Source organism: Vanacampus margaritifer, chromosome 7 (genome assembly GCF_051991255.1).
Source record: "Vanacampus margaritifer isolate UIUO_Vmar chromosome 7, RoL_Vmar_1.0, whole genome shotgun sequence".
NCBI lineage: Eukaryota > Metazoa > Chordata > Actinopteri > Syngnathiformes > Syngnathidae > Vanacampus > Vanacampus margaritifer.
The window spans coordinates 7941774-7958414 of record NC_135438.1 but is presented as its reverse complement, the minus strand read 5'-3'; the positions used below and the strand labels follow the sequence as shown (position 1 = coordinate 7958414).

The window sequence follows — 16641 nt, the reverse complement described above, 5'->3', positions numbered from 1 at the left end:
GAGAGACAAATAAGAATGTAGAGTCTGGTGTGTGTCTAAAAGAAACTAAAGAAAGTAAAAAGAAATACAAGCCAGTTTCTTGAGATTTTCACATTATAAAATAAAAATGACGCGACAACTGTTGTCATACTTTATTACGTACATACGCCACACAGTATCTCTCTAACACTGGAGTTTGCAGGACGGCAGCCGTAGGAGGTCGTACATCCATTTTTGCAAAGCATCATTTGCAGTTGCTGAACACAGTTATCATCCATGCCGTTAAAATATCTCCATACAGCTGGCATCGTTCCAACTGGGACGGACGGTACTGAACATACCAGTCTGGTGAAACGGTATCAATGATTGCAACGGAACATTTTCACAAGAACGAGTACATATGTACAGTATTGGCTCCATAGGTGGTATAGTTAAAGAAAGGCCTGGTTGGCGTGTAGATGAAATGAGACCACGAAATTAAAGCTAAGAATATATCAACAAAGTGACCTTTGGTGCAAATCAAATGAACATTTGTGGCTTCTTTTTTTAAAATTTGCAATCAAATGTCATGTTCTTTTATTTCCACCAAGCGGTACATTTCAGTACGTTAAATTACACTCCCATGGTTTTTCTGAACCCTCGAGTAGCGTACTGTTCGGTAGAAACGCGTCTTTGTTGATTGGGGGCGACATGAGCGTCGCTGCTTCGCTAGGACGCCATTTCGCTGAAGATGACGCAGCTCTCACCAATCTGTCGTAGAAACCAGTTCAGCGTCTTTGGGGTGGAACTTATTGATGTGTCTGTTTCTGTCTCCCGTCTGCCTGAAAGTCTGCATGCAGTGGGGACACGAGTACGGCCTCTCGCCGGTGTGGATGCGAGCGTGCACCATCAGCTTGTGCTTGCTGATGAACGTTTTATTGCAGCTGACGCACGAGTACGGCCGGTCGCCCGTGTGGTAGCGCTGGTGCATCCTCAGCTCCGTCATGCGGCCGTACGTCCTGCCGCAGTCGGCGCACTCGAAGCTGGGCGGCGCCTCCATGTGGCGCCGGCCGTGCAGCCGCAGCCCGCTGGCCGAGCGGAAGGTCTTGCTGCACTCTTTGCAGGCGAAGGGCTTCTCGCCCGTGTGCGAGTAGATGTGCTGCTTGAGGTTGGCGGCCGTGACGAAGCCGTTGCCGCAGTGCGGGCACAGGTGCGGCCGCACGCCCGTGTGGATGCTCTGGTGCTTCTCCAGCTTGCCGGCGTTGAGGAAGGTGCGGCCGCAGATGTCGCAGCTGAGCGGCGCTTGGCCCTTGTGGCCCTCCATGTGCGCCGTCAGCTCGGCCAGCGCGGCGAAGGCGGCCTCGCAGCGCGTGCACTTGTACGGCCGCTCCTTGCGGAACTTGCGGTGCTTGAGGCGGTGGCGCTCCAGGTCCTCGTCGTGCACGAAGGTGTCCATGCAGTAGGTGCACTGGTGGGGCCTCTCCTTGGTGTGCGTCTGCAGGTGATACTTGAAGGTGCTGTGCTTGAGGAAGACGCCGTCGCAGTGCGGACATTTGCTCTCGCGCCGGTCGTGCATCTCCACGTGGCGCTTGTACTGCGCCGGCTCGCCGAAGTGCCGGCTGCACACGGCGCAGTGGTAGTGCTGGCCTTTGTGCTTCTCCTCGTGCTTCCTCAGCACGGCCTCCACCTTGAACCTCCTGCCGCAGACGCTGCACAGGTAGGCGGCGGCGTGCGCCTCCAGGTGCGCCTTCAGCTCCTCGGGGCTGCCGAAGCTCCGGTCGCAGCGCGCGCACGTCCCGCTCTTCTCCTTGGCGTGATTGAGCAGGTGCCGCTTCAGGTTCTCGGCCTCCGGGAAGTTCTTGTGACACTCGGCGCAGGTGTAGCACTCGTTCTTGGCCACCCGGTAATGCATCATGATGTGCCTCTTCAGGTGGTAGCGCCGCCGGAACACTTTGCCGCACTCCTCGCAGATGAGCGAGTGAGGGTTGTGCGGGATCGAGTTATGCGACTTGAGGTGGAGCTCCAAGTGGGCTTTCTCCTTGAAGCTCTTCTTGCAGGCGGGGCACGCCAGCTCTTTGCCCGAGTGCGCCTTGCGGTGCTCCTTCAGCTGCAGCCAGCTGGCGAAGGTCTTGCCGCACTTGTGGCAGCCGTACTGCCGCACGCCGTGCTGCCGCCTCATGTGGCGGTTGCGGTGGTACGACTGGCTGAAGGTGATGGCGCACACGGTGCAGCGGAAGGGCTTCTCTTTGGTGTGCGAGCGCATGTGTCGGCTGAGCCTGGTGGCGTAGGTGAAGGTCACGTTGCACACGGGGCACACGTGGCTCTTCTTGCACGGGACGCTCGCGCCGCTTATACCTTCGTGGGAAGTTTCCGTCTCAAGGCGGGAATCTGATTCTTTAGTTTCCATCAATGACTCCGCCATGTTGGTTTGGATTTGCTCCATATTGCCGATGGCGTCCTGCCCTTGTAGCACCTCGGCTCCTCCCCGTTGGTGCTCCTGGTGAGACGCGAGGTGCCGTAAAAAGGCGTCGTCGTCGGGCGACCTCTCGGGACAGTACGGGCACAGCCGGAAATGCGCCGTGTGCGTCTTCTTGTGGCTCTTGAGCTCGGCGAGGCTCTGGAAGCTTTGGCAGCACGCGAGGCACACGTACCTGCCGCCGTGGTGCTGCACGCGCATGTGCCGCGTCAGGTGGTACGACTCGCTGAAGACGGTGGGGCAGTCGGGACAGCGGAACGGCTTCTCCCGGGTGTGCGACCGCATGTGTCGCGCTAGCTTGTGCGCGCCGGTGAAGTGTTTGTCTGTGCAGATGTCGCAAGTGAACGTTTTACGGCTCATTATGTTGCCGTCCGTAGTTGGCTCGCCCAACAATTCCTCCAATTTCCAGCTCTCATCGTTTTTGTCATCGGAATCCTCATCGTCGTTGCCGCCATCCTGGTCGACCTCATAATCCTTTTGCTGGTTTTCATGACGACTGCAGTTGATTTGGAGTTGAGGTCTTTGGGTTTCAATCGCAACTTTATCCGCGCGCCGGGGCCGTCCTCGTTTACGTCGCTGCACGAGAGGCTTGACGTCAGGCCCGTTGACAACCCCAGACTCCGCCTCTTTGGCGACGCTCAACGCGGTGGCAAGCGTTTGCCTCCATTTGGTTTTCTCCATCAGTTGATTGAGAATCAGTTCATCGCCTGCGCAAGAAGCTGTCGTCTCCGTCTTGACACGGAAGTCCGATTCCTTAGTTTCACTTGATCCGCCATCGGTAACACTTCCAACGTTGTCCGTAAATAACTCCAGCATGTTGGTTTGGATTTCCTCCATACTGGTTATGACGTCCTGCCCTCGTACCGCCTCAGCGCTTCCCTGTTCGCATTCTTGGTGATACGCGAGGTGCCGTAAAACCTCGTCGTCGTCAGGCGACCTTTCGGGACCCTGTGCCGCGTGCGTCCTCTTGTGGCTCTTGAGGTCGGCGACGCTCCTGAAGCTGTCGCAGCACACGGGGCACACGTAGCGGGCGGCGTTGTGCTGCTCTCGCATGTGCCGCGTCAGGTGGTACGACTGGCTGAAGACGGTGCGGCACACGGGACAGTGGAAGGGCTTCTCCTGGGTGTGCGTCCTCATGTGTCGAGCCAGTTTGTTTGCGCCGGTGAAGTGTCTGTCCATGCAGATGACACAAGTGAACGCTTTACAGGTCTTGGTGTTGCCATCCACGGTTGGCTCGCCCAAGAATTTCTCCGATTTCCAGGGCGGTGACCAGGAGCCGTCACTGTTTTTATCATCGGAATCCTCATCGTGATTTTCACCGTTGTCTTCAGTATCATCCTTGTGCTTGTTTTCGTCACAACTAAATTTGATTTGGCGTTGAGGTCTTTGGGTTTCAATCGCAACTTTCTCTGCGTCATTATGACAACAGTCGATTTGGCGTTGAGGTCTTTGGGCTTCTATCGCAACTTGATCTGCGCGCCGAGGCCTTCCTCGTTTACGCCGCTGCGCAAGAGGCTTGACGTCAGGCTCGTTGACAACGCCGGACTCCGCCTCTTTGGCGATGTTCAAGGCGGTGGCGAGTGTGAGCGTTTGCCGTTGCGAGCGAAGCTGCTCTTTCAGCTGCGGCCATTTGGTTTTCTCGATCAGCTGATTGAGAATCAGTTCATCTGGGCTATCGCCGGGCGCCATCAGCGCTTTCAACGCCGCCACATACTCGTCTGTGCTTTCGCCGGCAAGCTGAGCCCGCTGGTGGAATCGCAGCAGACGAGTCCGAGTAGTGCGGCCGGCGGTGAAGTAAGCGGTCAACGTGGAGACGGCCGCCGCGTACGGGTGTTCCGGCGGGACGAGCGCCGTGAAAACGCGCTGGCCTTCTTGGCCCAGGCAGTTATGCAGAAGCATACATTTATTGGCGTCGGTCAGATTCTTGTCGTCGAGTGCGTCCAGGTAGCGTTCGAACGAATTGAGCCACTTGGGCCAAACGATGTCCGGTTCATCGGGCGTGGGCAGGAAAGGGGGAGGAAGGGCCAAAATGATCAGTTGTGGCTCTGGAAGTAAGACTTTTCTCACCAACTCATCCACAACGAGAGTCACTTCACCCATCTTTGTTATTGTTCAATGGGTACAACTTCCACTCGGGTTTGCTGATGACTCCTCACAGTCTGTGTGATGCCGGGGCACTAAAACACACAAAGTTGATTCATATTAATATTATGAAGTGCTATTTATTTTTTAATACACATAACAATTTTTGCAGTTTTTTGGAGGAAGGAATATTGCCAGGTCTTAGTCCAGGCCTGCCCATATGTTTTCACATCCCTTATTTATTTGTTATTTACCTGTGCACAGGCGTTGATTATCTGAGCATATGTTGCCTATCAGTAGCATAAGTTAATGTAACAACACAATGACGTGCATTTAATTATTGAGAATGGTTGGTTGCCTACCTTCGTTGCCGAAAGTGCCCCTCACCTGGGGAGTTGCTCCACCGCCTCTGTGTATCCCCGCACACGCACATAAAGCAGACTCCTAAAAATAATATACCACAGTAGGTGAGTAAATAAATAATTATTTAGTCCAAACTAGGATGTGAAAGAGTACGAGATGCTTAGGTAAATAAGATCAAATTCATACAATAAGGAGCGAGACGAAGCAAACCCACCACACCGAATTGGACAGCAGAGTCAGCGGCTTGGCAAAACCGTCACTGTGCCGAAATGCTGTATTTTGTCAAAGCTACATTCACGAATTTTTAAGTCATTTGAAAATAAATACGCTGACGGCGTTCGAAGAACATCCACCATGTCGACGTTCTTAACTTCCGGTTCTTTCAAGGACGTGGAGCGAACCACAGCGTCACCGTGTGGTCAGACGACTTTCTGCCATGTACGCTTCAGTACGGACATCTTCTTTCTTGCTTGCTTGCTTTCCTTACTTTCTTTTTGTTTATCCGTTGTTACTATGGCTAATTTATCTCCCCTTTAAATAATTAGAAATAATTATTTTAAACAAGTTTAGATAACTCTTAAATTGAGATTTATGTCCTCGGAGTCAAGTAAACAAAAATATTCTCAATTCTAATTTGATTTAAAAACAAAATTGAAAAATAATAAAATATCAAAGGGAAAAACAAAAAACATTTAATGATAATTAAATAATAATATATGTGCTGTTTTGAGTGAGCGTGCAACTATAATGTATTTATGAATTAAATAATTCAAAAATATTTACATACATTTTTAAGTCAAGTAAGTTAGTAGAATGCATGATTTTTTTTTGTCATAATACAAACAAGGATTATAATAAATTCACATTTTGAAAAATAATTCAGTAGCCTAAAACCAAAATAAAAATAGATTAAAAAGTGTCCTTTAAAAAACAACAACTTAACTTTGTGATTACAAAGCATAATTTTGTGGTGGAAAAAATGACATTAACAGATTGTAAGATTTGTTTTGTTATTTGACACAAAAAAATACAAATATATTTGATTCCTATTACTAAAGACCAGATAATAAACATGATAACATTTAATATACCAGGTACTAAATTATGCATACCAATTCATGAGCAAATATGAGCTGGTCTAACAATAATATTTTTTTTAAAAATCTGCACTGGTTAGACAATTAAAAAAACAGAGCCATAGACACACAGTTTAACAATGACCATTTATTCACACACCATATTGGCGTTAAAACGTGTGACAGAGTGCTGGAGGCTGCTGGCTGGCTGGAAACTTTAAATAATACATGAGGAGTACAAAGTGTGTGCGCGTGTCATCCTGGTCTGTAGGGGTCAAAGCTCGGCCACTTTGAGTTTGTTTTACATGTACAAAATTCCTTTTTAAAAATATAAACACACAATGGCGCTTGATGCAAAGATGCTTTCTGCGCATGCGTCGAACACACACACACTCACACTCAAACTTTGCCAAACACAAAAAGAAAACCAAACATAAAAGAGAACTTCTTCGGCTTGGGACAAGCGTCACGTGTTGGGAGAATAAAATCAAATTGGAAAAAATACCGTTTTCATATAGTCGGAAAGCACAATCGCACTCAATTTGTAGCGCCGAGGGAGAGTCCGCGCACGCACACACATCCCGTAACAGTGACGATCACTTTCTTTTCTCCCCATAGATGTGTTTTAAAGCTGTCATCTTCACATTTGTGCACGGGAAGTCCACTCTTCAGATGGTGCACGTGTGGATTTTTGGAGTGCGCGTGTTTATGTAAAGACAGACGACAAGAAGCTTTTTTTTTTTTTGTGCTGATTTTTTTCCACGTTCCACCGGCTCAGTTCTCTTCTCCGAGAGTCTCTGCAGGGTCCGAGTAGAAGTGGGAATGTGTGTGGGGAAGCTGACGGTGCGTGTGCGTGTGTTGTGGGAGCACAGTGACACTCAAGCATGAAAGAGCTGGAGAGCTTTGCCGACAGGGAGAAGGGCGTCGCCTCAGTTTTTTTTTTTTTTCAAGAGGGCATTAAGTTGAAGTCTCCCTTTCCCTCAAGCCGTCCGCTCTTCAAAGTGAGTTACGGAGCGTCACGCCGGCTCACACAAACGATGAGAATCCCGTCACGGGCGTGCGCGAGCCGGGCGGGTTGGTGCTGGGGTTGGCGTGGGCCAGCGCCGGCTGCCCCGTGGGTGTGTAGACGCCGCCCGCGCTGTGCTGGGTGACCACCGTCTGGTAGTACGGCTCGGGGTCGGCCACGGCGGCGGCGCACTCCTCGTAGCTGAACGGCGAGCCGAGCGGCTTGAGGCCTTTGGGCTGCCGCTTCCACGAGTTGTAGTAGGTGGGGTCGCTCATGTAGTGGTTGACGAAGGAGTGCTTGGGCTGCTCGTCCTCGTAGTCGCTGTCCGTCAGCTGGCGGGGTGAGACGGATGGTGAGGGGAGGACTGGGTTCACGGTTCAAGATGGCGGCTGGGAGCTTACCTCGGACTCGGAGACTTCGGTGGGTTTCTCGGTGAGCGTGGTGCTCTCCGTCAGGACTGCTCCGTTGTAGTTGTTGCAGATGTCCTCGTCCGAGTAGTGAAGACCGCCTGGGCTTGGTCTGGGAGGTGACCTAGAACCGGGTCACACCAAAGTGAGGAGGTTAGCGCTGCACAGTGAATTCTGTAGAGTTAATTTGACTCTATACTTATTTATTTTTATTATTTTTATTTGATAGGGATAGACCAATAATCGGCCCGCCCACAGCACCATCTGATTGGTTGCTGGTGCAGTGCTAATAACCAATAAGCAGCAATTAGCGGCTATTAGCCCGCGAGCTAACCTAATAGCCATTTTTTGGCTATTTATAATATGTTTTAAATCCCACCCCCCCCCCCAAAAAAAAAGCTTATATAAACATTCAATTTAGTATTGCTTGTTTGCATCATTGTGACGTGACAGTGATGGATTAAATCAGTAAGTCGCCACAAAAGTTGCCAAATGTGTGCGTGAGATTGAGTTTGACATGACACCTGGTCCCGTTCTTTTTCAGGAAGGTGTTCTTGGTGTTGGTGAGCGCTCTGCTATTGAGCTCCAGCGTGGTGAAACCGCCGTTGTCCAGGGTGACCGACTCCTCCACTGAAGACATGTGTTTGCCTGAAGCAACCACAAGAGGGAGACAAAACGGAAGACGTTGAAGTCCAGCAACACTGATCTCACCATTTGTGTCTTATTCATGGGGTTGAAGAAATAAAGAAGGTAACGTGTTCGAACAGCACATTAGAATCTGAAATAAGAGTTGTCTAAAATATAAGCATCTCCATATGTCAAATGGGATTCTTCATGGTATGTTTCCATTCCCGTCAAGTGCATAATCTGGATCTCAATCGAGATCAAATTTGGTTTGACACATAAAATGGCACATTCTGTTGAAAAGGAATGATAAATATTTTACCTTTGTTGTTCTAGTACTTTGACTTCTTGTTAATATTGAAATGTTCCTCTCATAATAATATAACTTTATTCTGACGTTTAATTTGAATATCGCAATGCATGTTGTTATCACATTTCATGAAGAACATTTTAATACTATTAGTAGCAATATTTTTTAAATTCTATTTATAAAAATATATTCCCAGTATTTGCCTACAGTCTCTTTTAGGATAGCTCACAAAGGATATATATGTTTATATATATATATATATATATATATATATATATATATATATTATTTTTTTTCCTGCTTTATTTTGTTTTACAACTGAGTTGCTTGAGGGGAGCGTTTGCCCTTGAAGCCTGCAGGAGGAGGAACAAAGATGACCTTGTTTTGCCCTCTGGTGCACGTCTCGGGCTGCTCCGGGCGATGTTACAAATCCTTTATTATGATTTTTTTGTATTTATTTTTATTTGTCTTAAATGGAAGAAAACTTATTCTACATAACTGACAGTAAAAAAAAACATTCATTTTAACGTTTGCGCTGAGGTACATTTTAGTCTGCACATTGTCGCTGAACTACAGGAAGTGAATCAGTACTTCTACTTTTACCCGAGTATCTGTATTTCTACTCGAGTACGTCTGCCACATATGTTTCAAACGTTACCTGTGCCACAGGCTTTGTACTTGCCGCTGTGTCCGTGCAGCAGCAGGGTGAAGACCAGGATGAGAATGAGGATGAGGCCCACCAGCGCCATGACCAGCAGGAACCACCACTCCTCGTAGAACGGACGCTCGGACAAGGCTGCTCGCACAAAAAAATGGAGACGCTTGGTTGCGGTTTCACTTTACAACCAGATGATTGGCATTATTTATATGACAAAGCGGGAAAAGTGGTTTGGCTGTTGTCAGTGACACCCATATGTGTCTACGCGGCACTTTTTAGTTGATTGGACAGTTGAGAGGAAGATGGAACAAAAATGACCATAAAAGTGATTACTAGTAAATTATTATTATTATTTTTACATTTTAGATGGGAAAGTAGATTGCAGATATGTTGTATTTTAATTGTGATAGGCGGTACAGTACATAAAAATGAGTCAAGACCAATTACATTTTGGTGTGGATCATTTTTTCTTTTCTTTTTAAAAATGATCAGACAATAACACTAGAGATTGACGAGATATGTTTTTTCTTCTTTTTTTCCCCAGGACCGATACTGATTATTAGTAGTCAAGGAGGAACCAACATTCACTTTTACTAAAAGTGAAATACTGGAATCAAAATGTTAAAGTAAAAAAAAAAAAGTATAAAGTCAAATTTCTTTACATTTTTTACATATTTTTTATTTTTTTTTGTAATTTAATATAATAATAATAATAATAATAATAATAATAATAAAAAAAGTTACATTTCTAACTTTGTTTAAATTGTATTTTAACATATATTTATTGAATAATTATTCTAATTTGCAAAAATGTAGATTAAAAAAAATCTTAGACAATAGACATCTTTGTTTTAAAATTCTAAGAAGTTTAGGGAGCTCTGAGGGTCGTCGGCATGTCTTAAAAAGTCACATGAAAACTATTATTTTTGTATAACAAATAAAGTTTTCAAAAATTTCAAAATATCTGAAATGTTAAATTTTCACTTCTCTCAGTTTTAATTTCAAACAAAAACAAAAGGTGCAGAAAGTTGAAAGGGTCAGCAGCAGCAGCTCTTATCAAGTCAACTGAAAAGTTGACATTTTTAAATTATTATCTGCCAATATTTGTCAAAATGCTGAATATCGGCGCTGATAATCAAGCCAGCCGATAATCCCTATATAACACATGAACAAATTTGGCTTTACATGGTCAGATTGTATTAAACTAAACCTAGTATAGGAGCAAAATATATATTTTTAAAAATTATTTTTTGCATAGTTTCACCACTTTAATGTAAAAGATCATCCAAAAAAAAAGTAAATATCAGACAAAGATAACCTCAGTAAACATAAAAGGAAAATAAATATTCAAAGCTACCTAGCCCTGTAGAGAAAGTGGAATTCTGGGAAAAATGGTTACTCTGAAAATGTGAAAAATAGCTCTCAGAATGTCCTAAATGAACTGACATTTGGGTTGAGAATTTTAAAGCATCGCAGACTCGTAGCCACTCGATTGCAGGAGACAAAAAACGTGAAAAAACAAATCAGCGACTGCATTCGCTCCTCATGTTTACCAGCGAGCGCTGCCGAGGGCGTGCTGGGCTGTCCGAAGCCGAAGCGGTTGACGGCGATGACTCGGAACTCGTAGCTGATCCCGGGCCGCAGCCGTTCCAGCGGCACCGACACGGACCGGGTGCCGGGAGACAGCAGTCGGATGAACGAGTCCCACACGCCCTCGTCTGCAAGAACGCGGACCAGGAGGAGGTCAGGTCATGAAGAAGTATGATTGTCAATGTATTCTGCCATCTACAGTCAATCATTTCATGCACGTGCACAATTTCGACTTGATTGTCCTGCGCTCTTGTGAGCCGCACTGGAGCTGTAAATGTAATAACGTTGATTCAGTTTACAATTCCAGTCGGGATCCCCGTAATAGTCCGCAATTTACCACCGCCATTAAATCATTTGCCAGCGATGATCACGCCTCTGATAGATCAGCTGATTACGAGCTCGCAGCGGAGCTGATGAGCGCGGCGGGTGTCAACGGGGCCCGATTAAAAGACGAAAAGGTCCGAGCTTCAACCTGAGGGACGAGACTCGATCACGTAGCCGCTGACGGGCGCCGCGCCGCTGTCGCCCTCTGCCCAGTGGATGCTGAGGGCGGAGGACGCCTTGGTGATGGAGATCTCCGTGGGTGACCCGGGTGCGCCTGCGTGGCCAAATAGGGACACACACACACATGCATTGGATTTCGTTGCTCGAAGCATGACCCAAATGTATCTTCCCGTGTATTGACACATTGATGTTATCGCACCTTGGACCGGCTCTGCAGTGAGGTTAGCACGGATCGGGGGTCCGTAGCTGACGGTGAGAGCTTGGACACTAAAAGTGTATGTGGCCCCTTTGACCAGATCTCGAACCTTCAGCCATCGTTGCCAGCTGCCCTTCACGGCCACCGTCACCACTTTACTGACGCCTACTCACACACGGGATCATTAAGTGTGTCACGTGTGTGTTGATTCAGAATTTATGTGTTTACAGCACGGCAGTACCTTGCACCGGAGCGGTGGGCCGGTAGATGACCTGGTAGCCCTCCAGCAGGCCATTGGGAGTTAAGGGAGCCCCCCAGGAGACGTTGACGCTCCCTCCCGTCACCTCGGAGAACGAGAGGTAGCTGGGTTGGCTGGGGGCTGAAAGATGACACAATCTTCTGTTGTAATGTCTTTCATTATGCGGCTGTGTGTGCGTTGTTGTTTTTTTCCTGGTTCATGCTGTGCCCCCCCAGAGTTTGAGACTTGTTGCCTTCGCCCACCCCCCCCCTCCTATTTTCTTGAAATATTTTGACTTCATTTTTTGAATTTTTTTTAATCATTTAATTATTCTCGTAATTTGTTCTTGCAATATTTTTATTAATTTATATTCACTTATAATAATTACATTTTGTGTTTGTAACTTTTTTGTTGTTATATTTCAATTCAAATGCAATGTTTTTTTCTTTCTCATAAAATAACCGTTTTTACAATCTTACAAAATTTGCCTCGTAATGTAACTTTAATCTTCATTTTCATTTTATTCTGATAATTCTCATATAATTTTTTAAATCTCAAACAATATATTATGTCTGCTAAAATTACAACTTTAGTCATGTAATATTTTATTCTAATTCTAGCTTTTAACATTATGACTATATTGTCATAAAATTAATCATTTATAATTAATATAATTTTCAATTATATTTTATTGCCATAATATGTGATTAATTTCATATGACTTTATTCTCAAGACGTAAAAAAAATATTTGCATGATAATATACATATTCACATTTGAATTCTGTCCTATCATTAAAGGCAAAAACAAAAAAATTGAAATAAAAAATGTATTCTATTATTCACACTTGCAGTATTACGACTATATTAGCCTAAAATTAAGACTTTTCCAATAAAAAAATCCTAGTATAACTTCTTAATGTAATATGACTTTATTTTAGTAATATTTCAATTTTAATGTTGCAAATCTCAGGTAATGTAAAAAAAAAAATCTAATAAAATTATGAATTTTTCTTGTGTTATTAGAATGAAACTATACATTTTTAAAAAAAATAAAACTATAAGACATATGAGCGGCCCCTACCCGACTGCAGCGTCTGTGCATCGCGAGGGTCGCTGGGCGGTCCGTCGCCGGCCGTGTTGAAGGCAGTGAGAGTGACCAGGTAAGGCGTGTAGCTGCTCAGGTTGCTCAGGTGCATGCGGGTGTCGGGGACAAAAATCACCTTCACCTTCTCCGTCTGGTTCTGTTGGTTCTTCTGCCAGTAGTGCACCTGCAACGTGAGAGGAGCTGTAAACAACACGGCCCATTTGTTGTCTCTCCTCATCGCCGCCCCTCTTGACAACAGCGTCCACAGCGTTTACTTTCACGTTATCTGCTCTGCGACGCCCCCTCGTTAATTCTGATCATGTAAAAACCGTGACAATTCCGCTTCAAAGAGGAGGATGGTGTTGCTGGCAGTCCAGACTAAAGTAAATATCCGTTATGGTGCGGTTCAGCGTGCGGGCCCGTGTTATATTGCATCTTTGAAATCATTGCTTTTCATATGTTTTTACAGTGCAATATGCAAGCAAGTCCAAATTTAGAGTCGCTCGCTTTTAGTGTCGTTTTGTGCTGCAACATGCTGGGAAGAGAAGCAACATCATTTTGAGCAAACAGAAGAGGAAAAAAAAAGGTAGCCAAAAAATGATCTAGCCCCCAACGTTAGGCGTTAGACCAGAGAGTACAGCGTTCCAACACCCCCACCCCTGCGCCCCCCCCCCTCACCGCACGCTCCCGCCCATCGGCGCAGGGCGTCTCGACTCTCTGAAATGACAACTGAGACAGACACACTACACACTCGCACCCGTCAAAGGAACGCGCAACCGAGGGGCACAAAGGCGGAAGCGCAAGAACAGGGACGCGGCCCACACGTCGCAAACAGGAAACGGAAACAAAGCTGATGTGTGAAAACCAGGAAGTCGGAAGTCCCGCCTTCTCCGTGGCATATACCCACTGATCTGAATATATGACTGGAAAGCCGTTGAAGTCACAGGGCGGCCATCTTGCTCCTCCCATCTCTCGAGCAGACTATTGTATAAACTAGACGGTATACGTATAGATTAGACATATACAGCTCGTAGGAAGTTAGTATAGGGACGGGGTGGGGGAACGGGGGTCACTATTTTTTACAAGTAAAAAAATAATTAAAAAAATAAAAATAAGTGGACGGTACATGTGCTGCTTTGAAGACCCCCTTTTTCTTTTATCGCTCAGTACCTTAGACCACATTATTAGATTTTGCAGAGGCATCTTTAGTTGAATGACAGTTATAATACTTTAATAAAAACATACAAGTTTCCTCCTGTAAACATCATTAAGCATGTAATTTATACATTTATTTAAGTTTTAAAATGTCTAAAGTCTTCTTGTTTATTATGTTTAACAAAATTAAAACATGATAAATCATGCTGTTTCTACTAAGTACTATTTCAATTGTTCTCCAATTTCGATACTATAAATGTATGTATGTTGAGAACTGTTTCTTGGGAGGAGCAATATGGCGGCCCCGTGGCTTCAAAAGTTTTGGCCTATCGGCTATCCAGTCATATATTCAGATCAGTGCATAAACCCCTGTGAGTGTTGTTTTCACAACTAGCGCACACAGGCGTGCCTCGTTACAAAAACAGAATCCTGTGCGTTAGTTGCTGCTTTGTCTGTAGAAGTAGAAGTTGTTTTTATGTTTAGAATTACCATAACATTTATGCTCTTTTCATGCTTATTAACTCTTTGACTGCCAAAAACGTTAAATAACGTTTAGTAAAATCCTATGGAGGAGTGCCAAAGACGTTAAAAGACGTTTTTTTTAAAAACAGAGGTGAAACTAACCATTTTCTATTGTTGATTACTGAAAAACGGAATAAGGTAGAAACAAACTTTTTTTTTCTGATGAAAGATGAGAGTCCAATCTTTCATTTGGTAGTCTGTGTGTTTCCATAGTCCAAACACATAATTTTCTGTGGACCTTGAAAGATCAGTCAAAAATGCTTAAATCGGCTGGCACCCACGGCATCCCTTTTCTGAAAACGGTTGGCAGTCAAAGAGCTAATATAGTCATCGAATGGTGTTTCACACTATTATGCTAGCATTAAGCTAGCCCACCTTAGATAGACAGAATTACATGGCTTGATTGAACATTTTGCTGTTTAAATATACAATGTTAATATTTATATTCATTTGTCTTCTGTTTTATGCTGTTTGTATGTGTTGCTGTTATATATGTTAAAGCATTTGAAGGTTTATAATTACAGTATGCTAACTATGCTAACAACTCGACTGAGGCATTTAATTCACATTGTATGTTAGCATTAAATTGTCAAACTTCCATTAGATTAGATGAAATGATGTAGCTTGTTTAAACATGTTGGTGTATTGTATACTTACTTTCTTTTTCTCCCTTTTTTTTTTCTTCTCTCGATGTATCAGCTTTTTTTGTGGTGAAAAACAACATTTTCAGGGGCTTAGCGGTGTGACAATTGCTCACATTGTTTTGCTATTCTCGGCAGGGCTATAACTTGTCATAATTTTTTTTTAATGTATTTGTGGCATACAAAAATGTAAACTCCACACAGAAAGGCCAGCACCGAGATTCGCTCACTAAACGTCATGGCTAACAAACAACAAATTCACCATGCTGCCAAACTCAATCAACTTTTGCCAGTAATGAAGACGCAAAGGCTATTTTAGGCTCAAAATGAAGCAATCTCTCGCCTGATGGAAGCCCTTATGCTTATAGCCACGGTCAGGCATTGTTGTCAAAATGGAATTTATTTTTCCAGACTAGAACAAATGCAAACCTAGCACCAGAAGTTTTGGAGGAATATTGCTTCTGTGGCCCTTATGGATCTCTCGACTGATGAAAGCATTACTCTTTGTTTCATAAGATCCATAGTGTAATGGCACCTTGACTTACGAGTTATGAGTGTCTCCAAATGACAAGGTTTTCAAGGCTGGAGCTTTGAGTTGTGAGCCAAAATGAGATACGCGTGGGCTTCACATATGTAGCTGCTTGAATAAAGTAGAATAAAGGGATTTATTAGCCATTTATTGAATGGTACAAAATGGCAACATGTGATGTCATTCACTTGGCCATAGCCCTTAAAGATGAAGTTTGCAGCAATAATAATAATAATAAATCTCTTTTTGCCATATTTGTTAAAACTATCACTCACATGTAATAAAATGGTCTGCAGTGATTTAAAGGCAATACTGTAAAAGAGCAATGCACTTCCACTAAGCGGCCTTTGGAATGCATCTCATGCATTCAAAGAGGCGCCATCTCACCCGTAACACTACAAGTGCAAACTTCATTCCTTTGTTCCACTTAAGCAAAGCCCAACACACACTGATGGATCCCCGCCGCGTGTAAAGGAAATACATGAAGGTGCTAAGCGGCGGCAAATAAAGGCTCGACATGGAAAGTGCTTGGAAAGCCGTCGTTCTTTTTGGTTCACACTAATTGCAACAACAGTGCTGGCTGAGACTCGTGCATTATAAATGAATTTAAAAGGAGAAAAAAAAAAGTATCTTGTATTCACCAGAGCTTTTAGAGTGCGAGAATAGAGCCAAAGCAGATGTGACATTATATTTCACTTAGTTGGTTTATTTTTAGCTTTCGCTGTACTAATTTAAAAAGGGGGGAAAAAAACAGTTATGACACAATAGAGTGTTGAGCACATTAGGTCAACTCCAATTTTTCCAGTGAAATGTTTTTAATGTTCATAAGCGAGAGGTTGTGACTTTTTATGTCTTTGTCATTAACGAACAGATTAAAAATGTTCAATGCGGCTTCAACTGTTTCCTTTAGAGCAGCAAAAAAATTTTTATACTCAAGTTAAGATTACTATTACTTGTTTGGAACAAAATGACTCAAGTAAAAGTAATCCTTAAAATAATTACTTGACTAAGAGTAAATAAGTACTTAGTGGGGGGGGGGGGGAAGAGACCTGCTTAGGGTTAGAGTTATCCAAAACTGAAAAAAAAAAAAAAAAAGCCCCATTTGTAAAATAAATAAATAAATAATAATAAATAAAGTGTTTCTCCTAAACTACTGCTGAGCGTGAGGAATCTGTTTACAGGCTTGGAGGCAGCCCCCGAGGAGAAGCACTTGAGGGCAGC

At 44.4% G+C, this 16641-nt stretch overlaps 2 protein-coding genes across 5 annotated transcripts in view; both read right to left on the bottom strand.

Moving 5' to 3' along the window:
• Positions 1–116: 116 nt before the first annotated feature.
• On the bottom strand, positions 117–5264 carry LOC144055734 (uncharacterized). Of its 2 annotated transcripts, none has more exons than XM_077571990.1 (3): positions 5066–5264; positions 4879–4960; positions 117–4611 (listed from the first exon to the last, which is right to left on the bottom strand). In XM_077571990.1, exon 3 carries the CDS (start codon positions 4532–4534, stop codon positions 722–724), a length of 3813 nt encoding a protein of 1270 aa, XP_077428116.1. In that variant the 5' UTR covers positions 4535–4611; positions 4879–4960; positions 5066–5264; the 3' UTR covers positions 117–721. The 2 variants fall into 2 exon arrangements, with proteins under 2 accessions (XP_077428116.1, XP_077428115.1); XM_077571989.1 differs by having other exon boundaries at positions 5094–5264.
• Positions 5265–6088: 824 nt separating this feature from the next.
• sdk1b (sidekick cell adhesion molecule 1b) overlaps positions 6089–16641 on the bottom strand; it is a 278501-nt gene continuing 267948 nt past the window's right edge. For all 3 annotated transcript variants that reach the window (XM_077570575.1, XM_077570574.1, XM_077570576.1), the window contains 9 exons: positions 12571–12757; positions 11492–11629; positions 11254–11415; positions 11023–11148; positions 10514–10678; positions 8961–9098; positions 7893–8016; positions 7363–7492; positions 6089–7293 (listed from right to left, as the gene is read on the bottom strand). In XM_077570575.1, coding sequence (XP_077426701.1) covers positions 6982–7293; positions 7363–7492; positions 7893–8016; positions 8961–9098; positions 10514–10678; positions 11023–11148; positions 11254–11415; positions 11492–11629; positions 12571–12757 — 1482 coding nt within the window. In that variant the 3' untranslated portion in view covers positions 6089–6981. The remainder of the gene's footprint in view (positions 7294–7362; positions 7493–7892; positions 8017–8960; positions 9099–10513; positions 10679–11022; positions 11149–11253; positions 11416–11491; positions 11630–12570; positions 12758–16641) is intronic.

Coding starts and splice junctions, on each gene's coding strand:
- LOC144055734 (XM_077571990.1), bottom strand. CDS start 4,534: ATGGGTGAAGTGACTCTCGTTGTGGATGAGTTGGTGAGAAAAGTCTTA.